The sequence below is a fragment of the Scyliorhinus torazame genome, chromosome 7 (genome assembly GCF_047496885.1).
Source record: "Scyliorhinus torazame isolate Kashiwa2021f chromosome 7, sScyTor2.1, whole genome shotgun sequence".
Taxonomy (NCBI): Eukaryota; Metazoa; Chordata; class Chondrichthyes; order Carcharhiniformes; family Scyliorhinidae; genus Scyliorhinus; species Scyliorhinus torazame.
The window spans coordinates 132,608,955-132,627,819 of NC_092713.1; the positions used below are offsets into that span (position 1 = coordinate 132,608,955).

Here is an 18,865-nt window from a genome sequence, read left to right on the forward strand (position 1 = left end):
GACGTGAAGAGCGGAACTGGAAGAGAGACTGTGTACATAAATGCTACAACTTTATTTTTACTGATTTGTATTGCAATTTACTTCTCTTTGCATTGTTACAGAGTTCAAGTTAATGGCATTCTGTGTTGCGACGGTTAAATGTTATGTTAGTGAATTGTAGGGGTTGGATTGTTGGGTTTGTTTTGGTGTTTCTTTCTCTGGGACTGGGTGGAAAGGGGCGAGAGGTCTTGGCGGGGGGAGCCACCCGCGCTAGCTAACTAAAGTCAGTTAGTGAACGGGGGTGAGGTGAGAGGAGGGCTGCGGACCTTGGAGCCTGGATAGCAGGCTTCAATGGGCCTACGAGGCGAGCGAGACGTGGGGAAGGGATGGATGTTGGGGGATGTTTTTGTAGGGGGGGTTCTTGGGAGGGGGGAAGAGGTTTGATATTAACAATGGACAGGGGCAGGTCAGGCTTATGGGGCAGGGCCCGGTGGTATGGTGCTGGTGGATAAGAAAGGTGAGAGACCCCCAGTAAGGATAGTCACGTGGAACGTGGGAGGGCTAGGAGATCCAGTCAAAAGGTCAAGGGTGCTTGCGCATCTTAAAAGTTTGAAAGCCGATGTAGCAATGCTGCAGGAGATTCACTTGAGGGTGAAGGACCAGGTGAGACTTAAAAACGGCTGGGTCAGCCAAGTGTTTCACTCCGGATTTGATGGAAGGGCTCGAGGGGTAGCGGTGCTGGTCGGCAAAAGGGTATGCTTCCAGGTGGAGAAGGTGGTGGCAGATCAGGGGGGTAGATATGTGATTGTGGCAGGGGCGCTGGAGGGGAGATTAGTGGCGTTGTTAAGTGTATATGGTCCCAATTGGGACGATGTGGGATTTGCGAGAAAGGTGTTTGGCGCCATTCCCGACTTAGACATGCATGAGCTGATTGTGGGGGGGGGGACTGGAACTTGGTGCAGGAGCCACGGTTGGACAGATCACAGCCGCATTCGCTGGTCCCATCAGAGGGGGGGGCGAAGGCGCTGGCTGGGCTAATGGTGGAAATGGGAGGGGTGGACCCTTGGAGGTTCCTGCACCCAAGGGAATGGGAGTACTCGTTTTTCTCAGCGGTCCATAAGGTATATTCGCGGATCGACTTTTTTGTGGTGGGGAAGGCTTTGCTGACTGGAGTCAAGGGGTCGGAATACTCTGCAATTGCAGTGTCAGATCATGCTCCACATTGGGTGGATATGGTGCTGGAGAAGGGGGTAGTGCAGAGACCGGGATGGAAACTGGATATGGGGCTTTTGGGGAACCAAGTGTTCTGTGAGAAAATTGAAACGGTAATTAAGGAGTATGTAGGTTTCAATTGTACGGGTGAGGTGTTCAGTTTATGAACATGGAGATAAGTATGTTAGCAGGTCAGCTCCGGAGGGAGGCAGCGGCAAGGGAAATTCTTCAGGTGAGGGATAGGGCAGGGAAGTTGGTGGTGGCTCCAGTGCTGATTAACAAGATTTTTGAGGCGTTTTATGAGAGGTTGTACAAGTCAGAGCCACCCGGGGGAGACCGTGAGATGCAGGAATTTCTAGATGGGTTGGAGTACCCGAGGCTCGGGGAGGGGGACAGGGCTACATTAGAAGGAGCAATAGTGGAGCAGGAGATAAAGGATGCGATTGGGAGGATGCAGTCTGGGAAGGTGGCAGGGCCGGATGGGTTTCCGGTGGAATATTATAAAAAATTCAAGGATAGGTTGGCCTCCCTGATGGTGGGGATGTTTGAGGAGGCGATAGGGAAGGGGGTGTTGCCCAAACCTTGAGGCAGGCATCGATTTCACTGTTGCTAAAAAAAAAGATAAGGATCCGACGGAGTGTGGGTCGTATCGGCCCATATCACTTCTGAATGTGGACGCAAAATTGTTGGCGAAGGTACTGGCGGGTAGGCTGGAGGAGTGCCTCCCGAAGGTGATAGGGGAGGATCAGACGGGGTTCGTGAAAGGGAGGCAGCTGTTTTCAAACATTAGGAGGGTTTTGAACGTCGTTATGGCACCGGCGGAAGGGAAGGAAACAGGTAGTTGTGGCATTGGATGCCGAGAAAGCGTTTGATCGGGTAGAATGGGGGTACCTGATGGCAGTGCTGGAGCGGTTTGGGATTGGACCAAGATTTGTGAACTGGGTAAAGCCATTATATAAGGAGCCGAAGGCGAGTGTCCGCACAAACAATATCAGTTCGAGATACTTTTCTCTCCACTGTGGGACGATACAGGGATGTCCTATGTCCCCCCTGCTGTTTACACTTGCGATTGAGCCGTTGGCCATCGCATTGAGAAGTTTGGGAGTATGGAAAGGAATAGTGCGGGGGGGGGGGGGATAGAGCATAGGGTGTCCTTATATGCCGACGACTTGCTGCTGTATGTGTCGGAACCGAGTGCATCGATAGGAGGAATATTGGAGCTACTGCGGGTATTTGGGCCTTTCTCTGGGTACAAGCTGAACCTGGACAAGAGTGAGTATTTTGTGGTGTCTCGGCTGGGGGTGGGGGGGCTGCCACTCCGTAGGGCAGGGACTCATTTTAGGTATCTGGGGGTGCAGGTTGCCCGGGAGTGGGGGAGGCTTCGCAGGTACAACATCACTAGTTTGGTGGGGAGAGTGAAAACCGATCTGGCAAGGTGGGATGGCCTTCCTCTGTCACTGGCGGGTTGGGTACAGGCGGTTAAAATGAATGTGTTGCCGCGATTTCTGTTAATTTTTCAATGCCTACCGATTTTCCTGCCAAAGTCTTTTTTCAGAGAGATTGAGGGAAGGATTACCTCATTCATATGGGGAGGGAAGGTGGCCAGAGTGAGAAAGGTGCTGCTACAGAGGGGAAGGCAGGCAGGGGGTTTGGGTCTCCCGAACCTGTTGTGCTACAACTAGGCGGCGAATGTGGAGAAGGTGCAGAGCTGGGTCAGAGGGGTTGATTCTCAGTGGCTCAGAATGGAGGAGAGTTTGTGCAGTGGGTCGGGGCTGAAGGCACGAGCAACAGCGCCGCTCCCGATAGCTCTGGGGAAATACTCGGGGAGCCCGGTAAAAATAGCTTCGTTGAAAATCTGGAGGCAATTTCGCCAACACCTCGGGTTGGGGGTAGGGTCAAGGGAAATGCCGATTCAGGGGAACCACAGATTTGAGCCAGGGAGGTGGGATGGAAGTTTTCGGAAATGGGAAGAGAGGGGGATTAAGACACTAAAAGATTTGTTTCTTCGGGGTCGGTTTGCCGGATTGAGGGAGCTGGAAGCGAAGTATGGGCTGGAGCAGGGAGAAGTGTTTACATGCAGGTTCGGGATTTTGCCAGGAAGGAGATACAGAGCTTCCCAGAGGAACCGGCCTCCACATTGCTGGAGGAGATGCTGACGACAAGGGGACTGGAGAAGGGGGCAGTGTCAGTGGTGTACGGAGCTATTTTGGAAGAGGATAAGGCACCACTGGAAGGGATCAAAGCAAAGTGGGAGGAAGAGCTGGGAGAGGTTATAGAGGAGGGGGTCTGGTGCGAGGTGCTCCAGAGAGTGAATGCCTCCACCTCATGTGCGAGGTTGGGGCTGATACAGCTGAAGGTGGTATATAGAGCGCACCTCACAAGGGCGAGGATGAGCCGATTTTTTTGAAGGAGTAGAGGATGTGTGTGAGCGTTGGGGGGGGGGGGGGGGGGGGGGGCGCGGCGAATCACGTTCATATGTTTTGGTCCTGTCCAAAGCTAGGGGAGTACTGGAAGTAGGTGTTTAGGGTAGTTTCCAAGGTGGTGCGTGTGAAACTGGATCCGGGTCCCCGGGAGGCTATATTCGGGGTGTCGGACCAGCCAGAGTTGGAAATGGACGCAGAGGCAGATATCATAGCCTTCGCCTCGTTGATCGCCCGAAGGCGGATCCTGCTGGGATGGAGAGCAGCCTCTCCACCCAGTGCCCTGGCGTGGCGTGGGGACCTGTTGGAATACTTGATCCTTGAGAAGGTTAAGTTCGAACTGAGGGGAAGCTCGGAGGGGTTCTACAATTCTTGGGTACTATTTATTATGCACTTTCAAGAACTGGATAACACCGAACATTAGTTTGGGGGGTGGGGGGGGGGGGGGGGGGGTGGGTGGATGGGGGCTGTGTATATTAAGGGTGACTATGGGTAATCCCGGATTCCTTTTTGTCATTTGTTTGTGTAAACATGCGGACTGATGGTTGGGGGTTGGTGGGAGGATGGGATCGTTGTTATTATGGGGATTGACATATCTTGCTGATTATTGTTAATAGGTATAAATGCGGAAGAAAATGAAAAAGGAGGAGAAAAATATATTTTTTTAAAAAGTGTTGGTGCCAGTGTTAGTCTCCAGACTGTTGCGGAGTGTTCTTGGAGTGCTGACCTTGTAGTGTAGTTTAGCACATGGGGGCAGCAGCAGGGACAGTTTGAGCATTAGTCGTGTTTCCACAGAGTATTGTAGGGCAATCTTTGAAAGCAGCTCCAGTCTTAAACTTGCAATGAAAAGCAACCTCTGTTTGTGGTGATAGCAAGCACTTGTTCACAGCAACTTTGTCATAAATGTACCCAATCTTTACAACTGAAAACACTGCAATTAAATGTTAAATGTATTCTTAGTAAAGGGTCATCTACTTGTCCGTTGGCTTTTATTACAAGACTGAGCTGAATGTAGATTACATATCCCTTTTTTTTAGAAACTGAGCTAATTGCAGCAGACTTCAGGTGTAGTAAGAGAGTGGCACGGTGACACAGCGGTTAGCACTGCTGCCTCATAGCTCCAGGGACCCGGGTTCAATTCCGGCCTCGGGTGACTCTGTGTGGAGTTTGCACTTTCTCCCTGTGTCAGCGTGGGTTTCCTCCGGGTGCTCCGGTTTCCTTCCACAGTCCAAAGATTTTTTAAAAAAATTTTGAGTACCCAATTATTTTGTTTTTCCAATTAAGGGGCAATTTAGCATGGCCAATTAATCCACCTAACCACATCTTTTTGTGTTGTGGGAGTGAAACCCATGCAGACATGGGGAGAATGTGCAAACTCCACACGGACAGTGACCCAGGGCCGGGAGTCGAACCCAGGTCCCCAGCACCGCAGTCCCAGTGCTGCCCATTGCGCCACCGTGCTGCCCCATAGTCCAAAGATGTGCAGGTTAAGTGGGTTGGCCATGTTAAATTGCCCCTTACTGTCCAAAAGTTTAGGTGGGGTTACGGGGATAGGGTGGAGACGTGGGCTTAAGTAGGGTGCTCTTTCCAAGGGCCGGTGCAGACTCGATGGGCTGAATGGCCTCCTGCACTGTAAATTCTATGATCTAGGAAATACTGTTGCGCGTACACAATGAACTGCTTGGTCATAATCATCGCGCAATAGCTTTCACTGACTTGCCGTAGGTCTGTATTCAAACCACAATAGGATAGAATCATAGAATGGTTACAGCACAGGAGGCAGCCATTTGGCCCGTTGTATCTATGCCCCCTCCCTGCATGAGAAACTGCTTGATCTATACCCCTGTTGATCTTAGTAATAGGCAATGGAACATAATTGAGACATGGGGCCAACTGGGTATTGTTCATAAAACACAAGGGATACTAAGCAATTATGTATCCAAGCGTAGTAGGGACCAAAGTTGATTAATGATTGCATACTCTGTACTTGACAAGAAACTTGACAACAGTCAGGACAAAGCAGCCTGTTTATTGGTATGTCAACAATCTTAAACATTCACTCACTCCACCATTGACGCGCAGTGAAGGCAGTGTGTACCATCTACAAGATGTGCTGCAGCACCTCACCAAGGCACCTTTGACAGCATCTTCCAGACCTGCGACCTCCACCACCTTTAGAAGGTCAAGGGCAGCAGATGCATGGCAACACGGGTTCCTCTCCAAGTCATGCACCATCCTGAACCGGGAACTATTTATCACTGTCGTACCATCCCTGTTGCTGGGTCAGATCCTGGGACTACCTTTCTAACAGCACTTGCGTGTTCCAGCAGCAGTTCAGGAAGGTGGTGGTACCTTTCCAAGGTTGGGCATTAAATGCTGGTCTAGCCAGCAACATCCATATACCATGAAAGAATATAGAAAACAAAATGTTGGTTGAGAGACGAATATCAGGAGGACGATTTTATTGCCTACAGATTGTACTGATTTGAATAGGTCGATTTCATCATTTGAAAGATGACCATACAGCATTTAATAATAATCTTAGTGTCACAAGTAGGCTTACATTAACACTGCAATGAAGTTACTGTGAAAATCCCCTAGTCGGCCCTCTCTGGCACCTGTTCAAACCCATCTGATATTTAAATATGGGATATGGAAGTTCTAAAATGAGAGAGGGTCCGATGATAAGGTGCCCATATTTTGGTTGCAAAATGAGTATTCTTAGTAATAATTTATATTTAGATTTTTCATAAATGAACTTATTAAAAGAAATTGACATCAGCTCAGTGATATCCTTACTTTGAAGTCAAAAGGGTCCTAGTTAATACCTTATTGCAGAATTGAAACCTGAGCAGTACAGATGCAGTGCTACATCATCAAAGATATTTAACACCTATTTAGGTGGGTATAAAAGATCCCACGGTGCTATTGAAGAGGGCACAGGACAGTTGTGTTGGTTAACAATCTATCCTCATTGCAGAATCCATTGACAGATTAATTGGTATTCAACTCATTGCCTGGTGCAAATTGGCTGCGGGATTTGCCAACAAATTGAAATGATGTGGGATGGTCAAGGGACATGAAAGTACACTAAAGGTTATTTATTTTTATCTCTAAATTGGAGAAGTACTTGTATAGATAAATATGGGAGCTGTTTATTTTATTTTATTGCAATCTCCAAGTGCCAACTTCACTATTGATTTTAACCAGCTACAACCCTGACTATTGTGGATTTGTTGAGCTTTGTTAAAGAAATTCTTTCTACTTCGACTTGGGACCATGCGAACACATGGCTAGTTGTCTTTCTCCACTGTTTGCCTCACTTCAAATAGGGTCAAAGCTTTTGAGAGAGACAATGCAAATAACTAAGAGTATTGAAGTAACCTGAATCAACTATAGTCTTTTCTGATTAGTACATCTCCCCAGCATAATTAGCTCTGCATTTTCTTCAAGCAATTCTTCATTGGTGAATAACTGCACTCACCTGTTAAATTTTTGAAGCAAGTACTATGGGCAGCAAAATTCACTCGGCCCCTGGAGTTTGCACATTCTCTCCGTGTTTGCGTGGGTCTCGCTCCCACAACCCAAAGATGTGCAGGTAGGTGGATTGGACATGCTAAATTGCCCCTTAATTGGAAACAATGAATTGGGTGCTCTAAATTTATTTTAAAAAAACAAACTCACTCTGTCCCATTGTCTCTGGCAGCACCCCCTTAGCCACCATATCCTCAAACATCTCCATCAACAGTGGCCGCCAGCTTATCCAAAAACTTCTTCTAAAACTCCACCGGGAAACCATCTGCCTGCTGTGCTGTACCCATCCACATCCTCCCTATCACCGCCTGCATTGCTTTCATCCCCACTGGCTCTTCCATTTGTGCCCTCTCCTACTTTAGGACACTCCAACTGCCCCAAACTTGCCTCATAGCTGATTTATCCTCCAGAGACTGACTTATACAACTTTTTATAAAACTCCTCAAATGCCTCGTTCACCTGTTCCGGTGCCACCACCAACTCCCCTGCCCCATCCCGAACCCGAACAATCGCTCTCGCAGCCACCTGCCGACAGAGCTCATATGCCAGCAAGTGGCTGGCCTTCTAGTACTCTGGAAAGATTTGCAGCTTAATAGTTGTGCACCTATTTAGAAACTCAATTTGGAAGAGTGCTGTGAAATATTAGTCGTTCAAGATTAATCATGGCTTACAAAAATAAAATATTCATCATGTTGCCAGTTTATGTAGATGTTAGCAAGCATGCTACCAAACCATGGCAAAGTAACCATAGACCTAAAAGCCTTGTGTTTTAATCACCAGACAATGTACAGAGTAAATGGTGCTTTGGAGTTGTTTCACATTTCACATGCTCAATGTTGGTTCTAATGAGTAGGAAGCTTGTAACACAAGTTGCAAACAACAACAAGCCATAATTGTATTTTCTGATGTTCCATGAAATTTAATTTATATTTTCCTCTTTATACTTTCAGTGACTTTATATGGGAGATTTTCTAACTTGTCCTACACGAATCAACGTTCTAACTGCATTTTGCTGGAATTATTGGACGTCAGTGTCTCTGAGCTGCTGCTACACTCCATTAATCGAGGCCACTCAATGTGGATGATCCAGCACTGTGCTCGGGATGTTCTGAATGCACTAGCTTTTATTCATCGAGAGGGTTACGTACATGCAGACCTCAAACCATGTAATATCCTCTGGAGTGCGGAAGATGAATGCTTTAAACTCATTGATTTTGGGCTCAGTTTTCAAGAAGGAAATCAGGTAAATTGTATGGCCAGATTCATTACTGTAGATATGGAGCATAAATGTATGAACTTGTGCTAAAAACATAATTGGAAAAAAAATCACTTTCCAGTTCTCTTGACACCAAATACCTTACCAGACTGATTAAAAACAAAATGCCTTGATTTCTGCAGAGAAGTTAGCCTGATTTGTCGTTTCCATTTCTGCCGACGTAGGGCGAGGTATAGGAACTGATTTACAGGGTGTCAGGGAACCTGTTACTCTGATCTGCAGAAATATCAGCAGTTTCAAAATGATAAGCAATGAGGAAAAATGCAGAATTTCCGGAATTGCACTTTACATTTCTGTAACATCTTAAGCCATGTATAATTCAGAAATCAGGTTGCAGCTCTAAAAATGTTTTGAGCAATGATTTTAGTATTTTGTAGTGGGTTTAATGACAGGTACAAAAGTTGTTTTTTCTATGTGCATTTATCTCGAGGAGGAGGGTGTTAGGAGCTGACATGTCTAGAACTTAGCAACTCACAGGGACAGTGTGCGCATTGAATAAGTTGCAACAACAAGATTGTGTTCACGTTATTGCATGAGATTTCAGGTGTTTGCTGCACCAATCATTTGAGAAATTATTTCCCCTTAAAACTGGATCACTTGACATCATGATGAATTAAATGATAAAATGTGAACAACTTGGCTTCTGCTAGCTAGATATTTTAAGTAATTACAAATCAACTATGCAGCAAATGTGATCTAATGCATCCTCCGAATAAATTGTAATATACAAACACAGCTTAAACTTTAAGTTGCGGACATCGGTCCGAAGCCAGTAAATGATTTTTTCCTGCAAAAATGTAATTGTCCATGTGCCATATAAATTGCTGACGCAATGCGTTTTTCTCCTAGCAAAACCCTCCAATGCCACCTTAACATAGGAAAAAGTCCTAAGATGCTTCAAAGGATCATTATCAAAATGCATAAATGTAATAACACGAGTAAAGGGTTGGACATTGTTTTCTTGAGGGTAAGAAATTAAACTGACTTAATCAAAATTCTTAGATATTCACTATTTTGTCTACTCTATACAGGATGTTAAATATATTCAGACAGATGGCTACAGAGCTCCTGAAGCAGAGTTACATAATGTCTTAGCACAGATGGGCTTGGAAAGTAATACGGAATGCACAACAGCAGTTGATGTTTGGAGCCTTGGAATAATTTTGCTGGAAATGTTCTCAGGAATAAAACTGAAGGAGACAATCAAATCTCCACAATGGAAGGTAAGAACCAAAACATTTACTGGAAAGTAATTAGGCAATGACATTTAAAATAAGCGGGAAAATATCAATTTTTGAAATCATAGTCCTTTACATACATTCAGAAATTGAAAAGAAACCAGCAAAGGCCAGTTGGATCAAACAGCCAGTTTTTATGTGGTAAATTTTATGACAAAGGGGAACTTCATCCTACCATCATTGCTAAGTTTAAAAAGCAAGGGATAGATTAATTGAAAATTTAGGAATTGGGTGGGAGAAAGTACTTCATTTTCCTTAAGTAACTTCATGCCATCTTTTAAAAAAATTTTTTAAAAAAAATTCTCCTCCTTTTTCACATTTTCTCCCACGTTTGCATCCATCAACAATAAACAATAATCAGCAAGATATGTCAGTCCCCATAATAACAACGATCCCATCTACCCACAAACCCCCAAACCTCAACCCGCATGTTTACATAAACAAAGGACAAAAAGGAATCAGGGATTACCCGTAGTCACCCTTAATCTTACACAGCTCTCCCCCCCCCCCCCCCTCTTCCCCCCCCCCCCCCCAGTCTCCAGCTCCTCCCGTCCACTGCCTCTTGTAAAACTCCTCCTCCCAACCTCGGTTCCTTCCCCCCCAACTTTCCACCCCGGCTAGACCACTCGGACCCTGTTCTGCCAGGCTCCGATGGCCGCAGCCCCTCCACCCCACCTCACTCCCGTTCACTGGCCGGCTTAAACCGGCCAGCGTGGAGGCCTCCGCCCGGGTCCCTTTCCCAATTGCCCGGCCCTAGGAAAGCCCAAAGATCCCCTTTTAGCACACAAACCCCGCATATCCACCTACACCCCAAAGAACCCTCATTTCGAGTGAAAGTCCTGTCCCTTCCCTTGTCCAAATATATACCACATTAGCTCCTTTAGTCTCTACGCCCGCGTGCAGTGATACAAAAAAGAAGAAAATACAGTCATGAGGTTACATCGGTACATGGCCATTCCTTAATTTGTCAGTTCTGCCACAGTCCTTCTGCTTTCGCAAACTCCTCCGCTGCTCCTGCCGTTCCAAAATAAAAGTCCCTGAGCTTGTAAGTCACCCTCAGCTTCGCTGGATATACAATGCCGCACCGCACATTGCTAATGTACAGTGCCCTCTTCACCCGGTTGAAGGCAGCCCACCTCCTTGCCAGCTCCACCGTAAAGTCCTGTTATACACGTATACCAGCTCTAGCCCACTGCACCACCTGCTTCTGCTTGGCCCAGCTCAGGACCTTCTCCTTCACACTGTACCTACGGAAGCACAGAATCACTGCTCTTGGCGGCTCACTCGCCTTTGGTACAGGCCTCAACGACTGATGAGCCCGATCCAGTTCATATCGGGAGGGATCCTCCCCCTCCCCCAATAGTTTTGCCAACATCGCGGCAAAATACTTACTCGGCTTTGGTCCTTCAACTCCTTCGGGCAGCCCCACAATCCTTAAATTCTGTCGCCTGGATCTGTTTTCCAGGTCTTCCATTTTTCCTCGCAGATCATTGTTAGCATCCATCACCTTCCGCATCTCTTTCTCCATCGAGGCAAGTTGATCACCGTGCTGCAATAACGTCTCCTCCACTTCCTTCAGCGCCTCCCCTTGCTCTCGCACCTCCGCCACTGCGCTCGCCACCTCCGTCCTCACCGGGGAAACCGCCTCCTCCACCAGCACACTCAAAACCTCCCTCATCTCATCCCTCACCGTCTCCATGCATTTCGCAATCTGCGCCAACTGCTTTTCAAATTCCGCAGCCATCACCATAGTTATTTCTTCAGCCGTAAGCAATGCGGCCTTCCCTGGTGCTCCAGCCTCCATTTTCCTTGGTGACCCCACGGTGACCTTTCCACTCCCTGACGGACCCTCAGCTGTTGTTTTTTCCGGCCGTTTTCTTGCTCACCCTCGACATTTTTCTTTGTTCTTTTTTTCCTCCTGTGTCTTCACTGTGCCTCTTCACTGTGCCTTCTCCCTGCTTCTGCGCCTCTGTGGGACCGGGCTTATAGCCCCGAAAATGCCGTTGCCGAACGGGAGCCCTCCATTGTGCGGCCGCCTCCCGCCCGCCGTCACCGGAAGTCCGACACTTCATGCCATCTTTGTGCACATGTCCACAAGTTAACAGATGAGGTGTATTTATGTGAATAGTTGTGGGCAGCAGCTGTTTGAATATGGAGTTACTCGGGTACGTTTAAAGAAAATCTCCGCCGTAGCTTCCATCTAGATGCTTTTTTTCCCGGTGATCCCATTAAACATTAACAGGTGATCCTGTTGTTTTCCTGAGTAAATTGACCTCGTTGTTCTAATGTCAGAAATAGGCAGTGGGTGATTGCAAAAAACTGATGGCCTGACGGGAGAGAAAAGCAAGTGCTTTATCCAATCCAGGTCCCCACCAAAATAAAAAGCATGTTTTATACGGACGTGGATCTTATTAATTTTAATGATGCAAAATAGCATGTTTCCTTGCACCTTTGTTTACAAAGTGACCTAATTCAACATTACGTCCAGAAACCTCTATCAAGAAATCCACAGTCTTGATCAGAGTTGCAGAATTAAAATTTACGATCCACCAGGCTGAGATGGAATAGAACATCCAAGAATCCACAAAATACAAAACATACAGACAAATAGTCCCGCTGTAAAATTGGAGATCTACAAAATTATGGCAGGGATTCGAGCATGGATCTCATTCTCCCAGTTTTGCAGCACAGAGCACTTTTCCTTCCCTCAAAATAATGGCTGGATTTTGTTGTTGGTTGGGGTTAAACTCAGCATTTGCCATTCCAAGTTCTCTGAAACAGTCCACATGTTCAGTTAAACACAAAAATCCAGCAGTTGCTGTTGCACTTGTATGCGTCTGCATAGGGTACATTATTGAAGACTATCAGATTGCAATCAAAGAAAAATCACTGAAATTACTAAAATCATCTTATTTGTACTATTGATCTCAATGTAACAAGCCTTGAAAACGTTACACCTCATTCAGTGACGTTAAGCAGTGTTTTTAAGTCTCTAATTACATAAAATCAATGAATAGCCTCATGACTCCATAAAAAAACTAATTTGTATTTGAATTTCAAATTTCTCCATTATGATAAAAATGAAGATCTCAATTTTAAGTTTATGCTATTTCAATTTGTATGTTAATGCCAAATAAATCCCCCAATCATTTTTATCTGTTTAAAATGTTTCATTTAAAACATTTAGGTGCATTTTACCTCCTAGTTTGCCGTCTAGGAGAAAATATGTCAGTGTAATTGGCTGTTTGACTTCCTGCTGGATATATAAAGGTTCCCTTGACTTGGCATCTGATTCAAATTGGCATGGGGAAAGGAGAAATCCATGTTATGATGATTGCTAGGTCTTTGTTGGCTCTGACTCTGAAATCCAGGCCATAGCATTCTTTCCTCACCAGCACATTTATTTTACAGAGAAAATATGAGCAGGAGTAGGGCTTTCAGCCCTTCGAGCCTGCTCCCCCATTCATTATGATCATGGCTGATCATCCAACTCAGTAACTTGTTGCTGCTTTCCCCCAATATCCTTTGATCCCTTTAGCCCCATGAGCTATATCTAACTAATTCTTGAAAACATACAATGTTTTGGCCTCAACTGTTTTCTGTGGTAGCGAATTCCACAGGCGTACCACACTCTGGGTGAAGACATTTCTCCTTGTCTCAGTCTAAGTGGTCTACCCCGTATCCTTAGATTGTGACTGCATGTTCTGGGCTCCCTGATATTGGGAATACCCCTCCTGCAATTATCCTGTGTAATCCTGTTAGAATTTTATAGGTTATTTGAGATTTCAATGAGTTTGTATCCCCAAATTTACTCCAGTTGTTGAACTCAGTGCCACCATCGTGGGAACTGAAATACTTCTACCAGAAAGACAGAAATCACTGTTGCTATTCACCAAGCTGGCAGCTTGTTAGAATTTAAAAAAATTTCCTTTTTAATTTTTCCAATTAAGGGGCAAATTAGCCTGGCAACTCCACCTATCCTGCACATCTTTTGGGTTGTGGGAGTGAGACCCACGCAGACACGGGGAGAATGTGCAAACTCCACACGGACAGCGACCCGGGTCCGGGATCAAACCCGGGTCCTCGGTGCCGTGAGGCAGCAGTGCTAAAGAATTGCATTTATGCCGTGTCAGAGCAAGTAAACGAACCCACTCCTCCGTGCTAGAAAATGGCACTGTAAGTTATTTATTTTCTAGTAACAAGTATATTTTGCTCAGCAGAGCTATGTGCAACGTCTTTTCACCTGCTGAAGGCGAATTGTATTGGCTCGCATCATAATACTATGTTCGATTGGGGGACTCATGTAGGGTAGGGTTGGAATAGAGGAGAGAACATTAATTATGTTATGGGATAGAGTTGAAGAACATGTGGCCAAGCATTGATGTGACAATTTAGCACTTTCAGTTTTGGGCTATAATGTTTGGATTGACATTTCATGTTGTTTGGGGATGATCCAAAATTTATTTCTGCCGGTGTTCTGCATTTTCTACAAAACCGCTCAATATTGGCTTTTTCTATACTTAAGTCAAGTGATCTCTGTAGCTCAAAATGTGGGACCAGAAAAATTCTTCCACAATTTTTAAAAGATTAACGATCTAAATCTTTACCGTTTTGATTGCACGTGATATTTTTGCTCTGATCTAAATGTTTCCATTTTATTCTACCTAGGCAAACAGTTCTGCGATCATCGATTCTATTTTTGCAAGTAAAGATATGGTTTACTCGGCTATCCCAGTGTACCACCTCAGAGATGTTATCAAAAGGTTAATTATACGCATTAAGCATCTTGAACATTACAACTTGCGTTCTGTCTGAAATCTGATATTTGTTATGGACTTACTCTTCACAGACACATAAATATATGCGCATTTATTTTTAGACTGAGTGCCATTACAGTCCCAGAGGGCCATAGGCTACTCTCTCCTTTGAGAGAGCTGACTGATCATGATTTAACCTGAGGGTACCACAGCTCAGGTGAGGGGCAAAGTTGAGAAGACTCATGAATAAACACAGCCAGTACAGTAATTGAACCAGCACTGTTGGCGTCGCTCCACATCACGAACCTGCCATCCAGCCAACTGAGCGAACTGACCCCCTATTTTTTGGACTAACTGGGGACATGAGCAACTGGTATCCTGTATATGCCTTAAGGAGGGATATAATTGCATTGGAGCAGTTCAGTAAAAGTTCACTATTTTTATCACTGGAAAGGTTGAGCAGGATGGGTCTGCATTTAATGTGGTTTAGAAGAATGAGATGTGATCTTATTGAAACACAAGGGGCAGGATTCTCCGAAATGGAGGCAGAGGGTTCGCGCCGTCGAGGTTCACAACGGCGCGAAACAGCCCCTATCCCGACCGATTCAGGGCCCGATAATGGGCTAGGAGCGGCGGCGCGTCATTTACGCGTGCCAGGCCTTGGCGCTGCGTAAAGGCGGCGGTGCATACATGACGCGGCTGGTGCCGCATAACTGCCATCACCCGCGCATGCGCGGGTTGGCCGGCGCCAACCCACGCATGCGTGGTTGCCGTCCTCTCCGAGTCCGCCCCGCAAGAAGATGTCAGACGGATCTTGCGGGGCTGCGGAAGAAAGTGGGTCCTCCTTCAGAGAGGACGGCCCGACGATCAGTGGGCACCGATCGCGGTTCTCTCCCCCCCCCCCCCCCCCCCCCCCCCCAGCGTTCCCGCGCTGTTCCCACCGGCAGCGACCAGGTGTGGACGGCGCCGGGGGGAACCCGCTGTTTTGGGCTGGCTGCTCGGCCCATCCGGGCCCGAGAATAGCAGGGGTGCCGGAGAATCGCCATTTTGGGTGTCTCGGGCGATTCTCCGGCCTGCGCCGCGCGGGGCTGTTCTCGCCGCTTGGGAGAATCACGGGAGGGCATCAGACCGGCGTCGTGGGAAAATTTGGCGACCCAGGCGATTCTCCCAACCGCGCGGGAGCAGAGAATCGCGCCCAAGATTCTGAAGGGGCTTGACAGTAGATGTTGTCTCCTGGGGAAACCTAGAAGTAAGGGGCACTGTTTAAAAATACGGTATCTCCCACTTAAGACAGATGAGTAATTTCTTCTTGGGGTCATTTGTCTTTTGAATTCTCTTCCCGACGAGCAGTAGCAACTGGGTCATTGAATATAGGTTGAGTTAGACAGATTTTTGATTGACAAGTGAGTCTAGGGTTATTGGGAGGGACAGGAAGGAAAGTAGATCTGAATCCGATCAGCCACAATATAATTCAATGGCAGATCAGGCTCGAGGAGCCAAACAGCCTACTCCTTCAATTCTTACATTAGGATTCTTGTACATGGCTGTGGAAACGGGATGCTAAAGCCTAATGGAATGGCTACTGATGTCTGTCCCAACCAGTGTTAATATTTACAGGCATTCATTGTTGGGCAAAAAATTGCCTCAAAATAGGAGTTTTAAAAGTGCTATTTAAGTATCCTAGTGCTTCCCAAGTAAAATATTTTGAGGCACACTCATTGCTGATATGTAGGTAAATGTATCAATCAATTTGTATGGAGCAGGCTCCTACAAACAACAGTAAGATAACTACTAGATGATCAACATTAATGAAAAAAAAATAGCTCCATGCAAAGTGTTGGCTTTCTACTAGGAGAAATTCCCTGCTCTTCAAATGAACTTGTTTGGAACGTGGACCATTGTCTGTATTACACTTGTCAGCTTAGACTATGTGCTCATTACACTGGAGTGAGCCTTTAATCCACAAACTTCTAACTCTAAGTCAGGAGTACTATGGCTGAGCTTGACACCTTTATTACACCTTAAATTGACTCAAGTTATTGAAAAATTTGGTTATTTGACTGCACTTCAAAGTGGTTTATATATGAATTTTACAGTTGTGATTATTTAATGAAGCAACGGAAGACTTCAAATTGCTGGGATTTTCAAAACCAACTGATTTAACAACTTGTTTTGGATGTGTAATATACCATTAAAATCTGACCTCCGACCGATATTTTTATTATCAAAATAGATCCCTTACAAAAAAGATGTGTTATCGGTTGCAAGCGAACCACACTTTAAAAAAAAAATTAGAGTACCCAATTATTTTTTTCCAATTAAGGGGCAATTTAATGTGGTCAATCCACTTACCCTGCAAGCATATTTGGGTAGTGGGGGTGAGACCCACTCAGACACGGGGAGAATGTGCAAAGTCCACACGGACAGTGACCCAGGGCTGGGATCGAACCTGGGTCCTTGGCGCCGTGAGGCAGCAATGCTAACCACTGCGCCACCGGGCTGCCCTGCAAACCACACATTTAAATATTTCTTGGAAACAACAGCACTGGTCACTCGACAATGTGTCTGAACTACAAAACTCCAATGCATTTTAATCTTAATGTAGTCTGTTTTAATATGGCAACATTCCTCTAGTAATTGGTGCTATATTAAAGAAGATATTTCAGTCCTGACATTTGTACTAAAACAAGAGATATTAGAAATCTGTAAGAGTATATCATTATGGGTGCAACTTAATCTTGCCAGTTGAAAAAAATGTAGATAGTTGCATATTAAATTATTTACTCTCTTTTATAATACTTGCCAATATTTTCTCCCGATATTTAAATTATAGCATGCTTCATGATGATCCAGCACAAAGAACTACAGCAGAACATGCTTTATACAACCCTTTCTTCAGCATTCCCTTTGGTGAGTTCAATATCCTATATCTTATTTCATGTCATAAAGAGCACAATGTCCAAAACTTTACAATGTTCTAGAGAGGGATATGGTGTTCTAGTTTACATTTAATATGACTATATTGTGAATTATATTGGAGCCAAGAGACTTGGAGGATCTGCTCTTTCGTGTTCTTTTGTTTTGGGTATGGAGCTTAACTATCCACAGTCAGCCCTGATGGGAATATTGAACAATGGTGGCAAAGTGAATGTGAAAATCTGTTCCTGTTAACAGATGTCAGAAAATTTATTTGGTTTGTCTATGCTGTGCCAAACACAAAATAAGTAGATTTTCTGGCTAAAGTGTACTGAACTGATTTAACATATTTAACATGTGCAATATACATCAGTATATTACTGCAAAAATGTAAAACTCTACCATCCCTCAATAAAAATCAACACCCACTTCCTTTGCAAAATTTCATTGGTGTTTGAGACAATTTTGCATTCCTTCCTTTTTGTTTTTGGGAAGAGCTGTCAAAACCCAACTTTGTTCAGCTGCAGTATAACTCCTTATTTACATGTGACGTGTCAGAAAAACATAACGTTTTCATATGCTTGCATTTTTAATTAAAACTGTGACAATTGAAATGAAGTGCTCACTGCGTTCATTTTCACTAACAGCACCCCATATTGAAGATTTGGTTATGCTACCAACCCCAGTGCTGAGACTGCTTAATGTTATCGATGACAGCCATCTTCAGTGTGAGGAATATGAAGGTCAGTTACCTTTTTCACTTCAGGGCTTCTATTTTCTAAGCAATTAACTATTGGGAAGGAAGCAAGTTTGGCTTGGATAGCTTGACTAGGTGTTGTTTTTAAACAAATTATGGAATTCGAATTTAACTTAAAATTCAGTTTGCTTTTCAAACAGATGTTGTGGAAGATGTGAGAGAGGAATGCCAGAAGTTTGGACCAGTTATGTCTCTGCTTGTCCCAAAGGAGAATCCTGGTAAAGGCCAGGTAAACATTTCCTCATATATGATATGTCTTTCCTTGATTTCCGAAGCATGGTAGTATTATTTCCTTGGGGAAAATGTAAGCTGAACAGACATCTGAGCAGCTTGATCCAGAGACTAATTAAAACACCACAGGTTTTGTTGAGGACTTAAAATACCTGCATTAATATAGCACCTTTCACAGGCACTTTATACACTATGAAGTACTTCTGTAATGTAGGAAACATGGCAGCCAATTTGTAGACAACAAGCTCCCGAAAGCAGCAATGTGATAATGACCAGATAATCTATTTTTTGTGGTGTTGATTGAGGGATAAGTATTGGCGAAAGCACTGCCGTGATACCTTTTACATCCACCCGAGAGGGCCACGGTTTAACATCTCATCCAAAATCCAAAATGTTTGCTTGGGTTTCACCCCCACAATCCAAAGATGTGCAAGGTAGGTGGATTGAACACGCTAAATTGCCCCTTAATTGGCAAAAAAATGAATTGGGTACACTAAATTTATTATAAAAAAAGCTTTGATTTTTATTTCCTCCTCCCCATGTAT

At 45.0% G+C, this 18,865-nt stretch overlaps 1 protein-coding gene across 2 annotated transcripts in view; it reads left to right on the top strand.

Annotated features, from left to right (window-relative positions):
* Nucleotides 1–18,865, top strand: part of uhmk1 (U2AF homology motif (UHM) kinase 1) — a 39,412-nt gene that overhangs the window by 3,716 nt on the left and 16,831 nt on the right. For both annotated transcript variants that reach the window (XM_072511501.1, XM_072511502.1), the window contains exons 2-7: nucleotides 8,096–8,388; nucleotides 9,453–9,644; nucleotides 14,328–14,422; nucleotides 17,250–17,326; nucleotides 17,980–18,075; nucleotides 18,230–18,318. In XM_072511501.1, coding sequence (XP_072367602.1) covers nucleotides 8,096–8,388; nucleotides 9,453–9,644; nucleotides 14,328–14,422; nucleotides 17,250–17,326; nucleotides 17,980–18,075; nucleotides 18,230–18,318 — 842 coding nt within the window. The remainder of the gene's footprint in view (nucleotides 1–8,095; nucleotides 8,389–9,452; nucleotides 9,645–14,327; nucleotides 14,423–17,249; nucleotides 17,327–17,979; nucleotides 18,076–18,229; nucleotides 18,319–18,865) is intronic.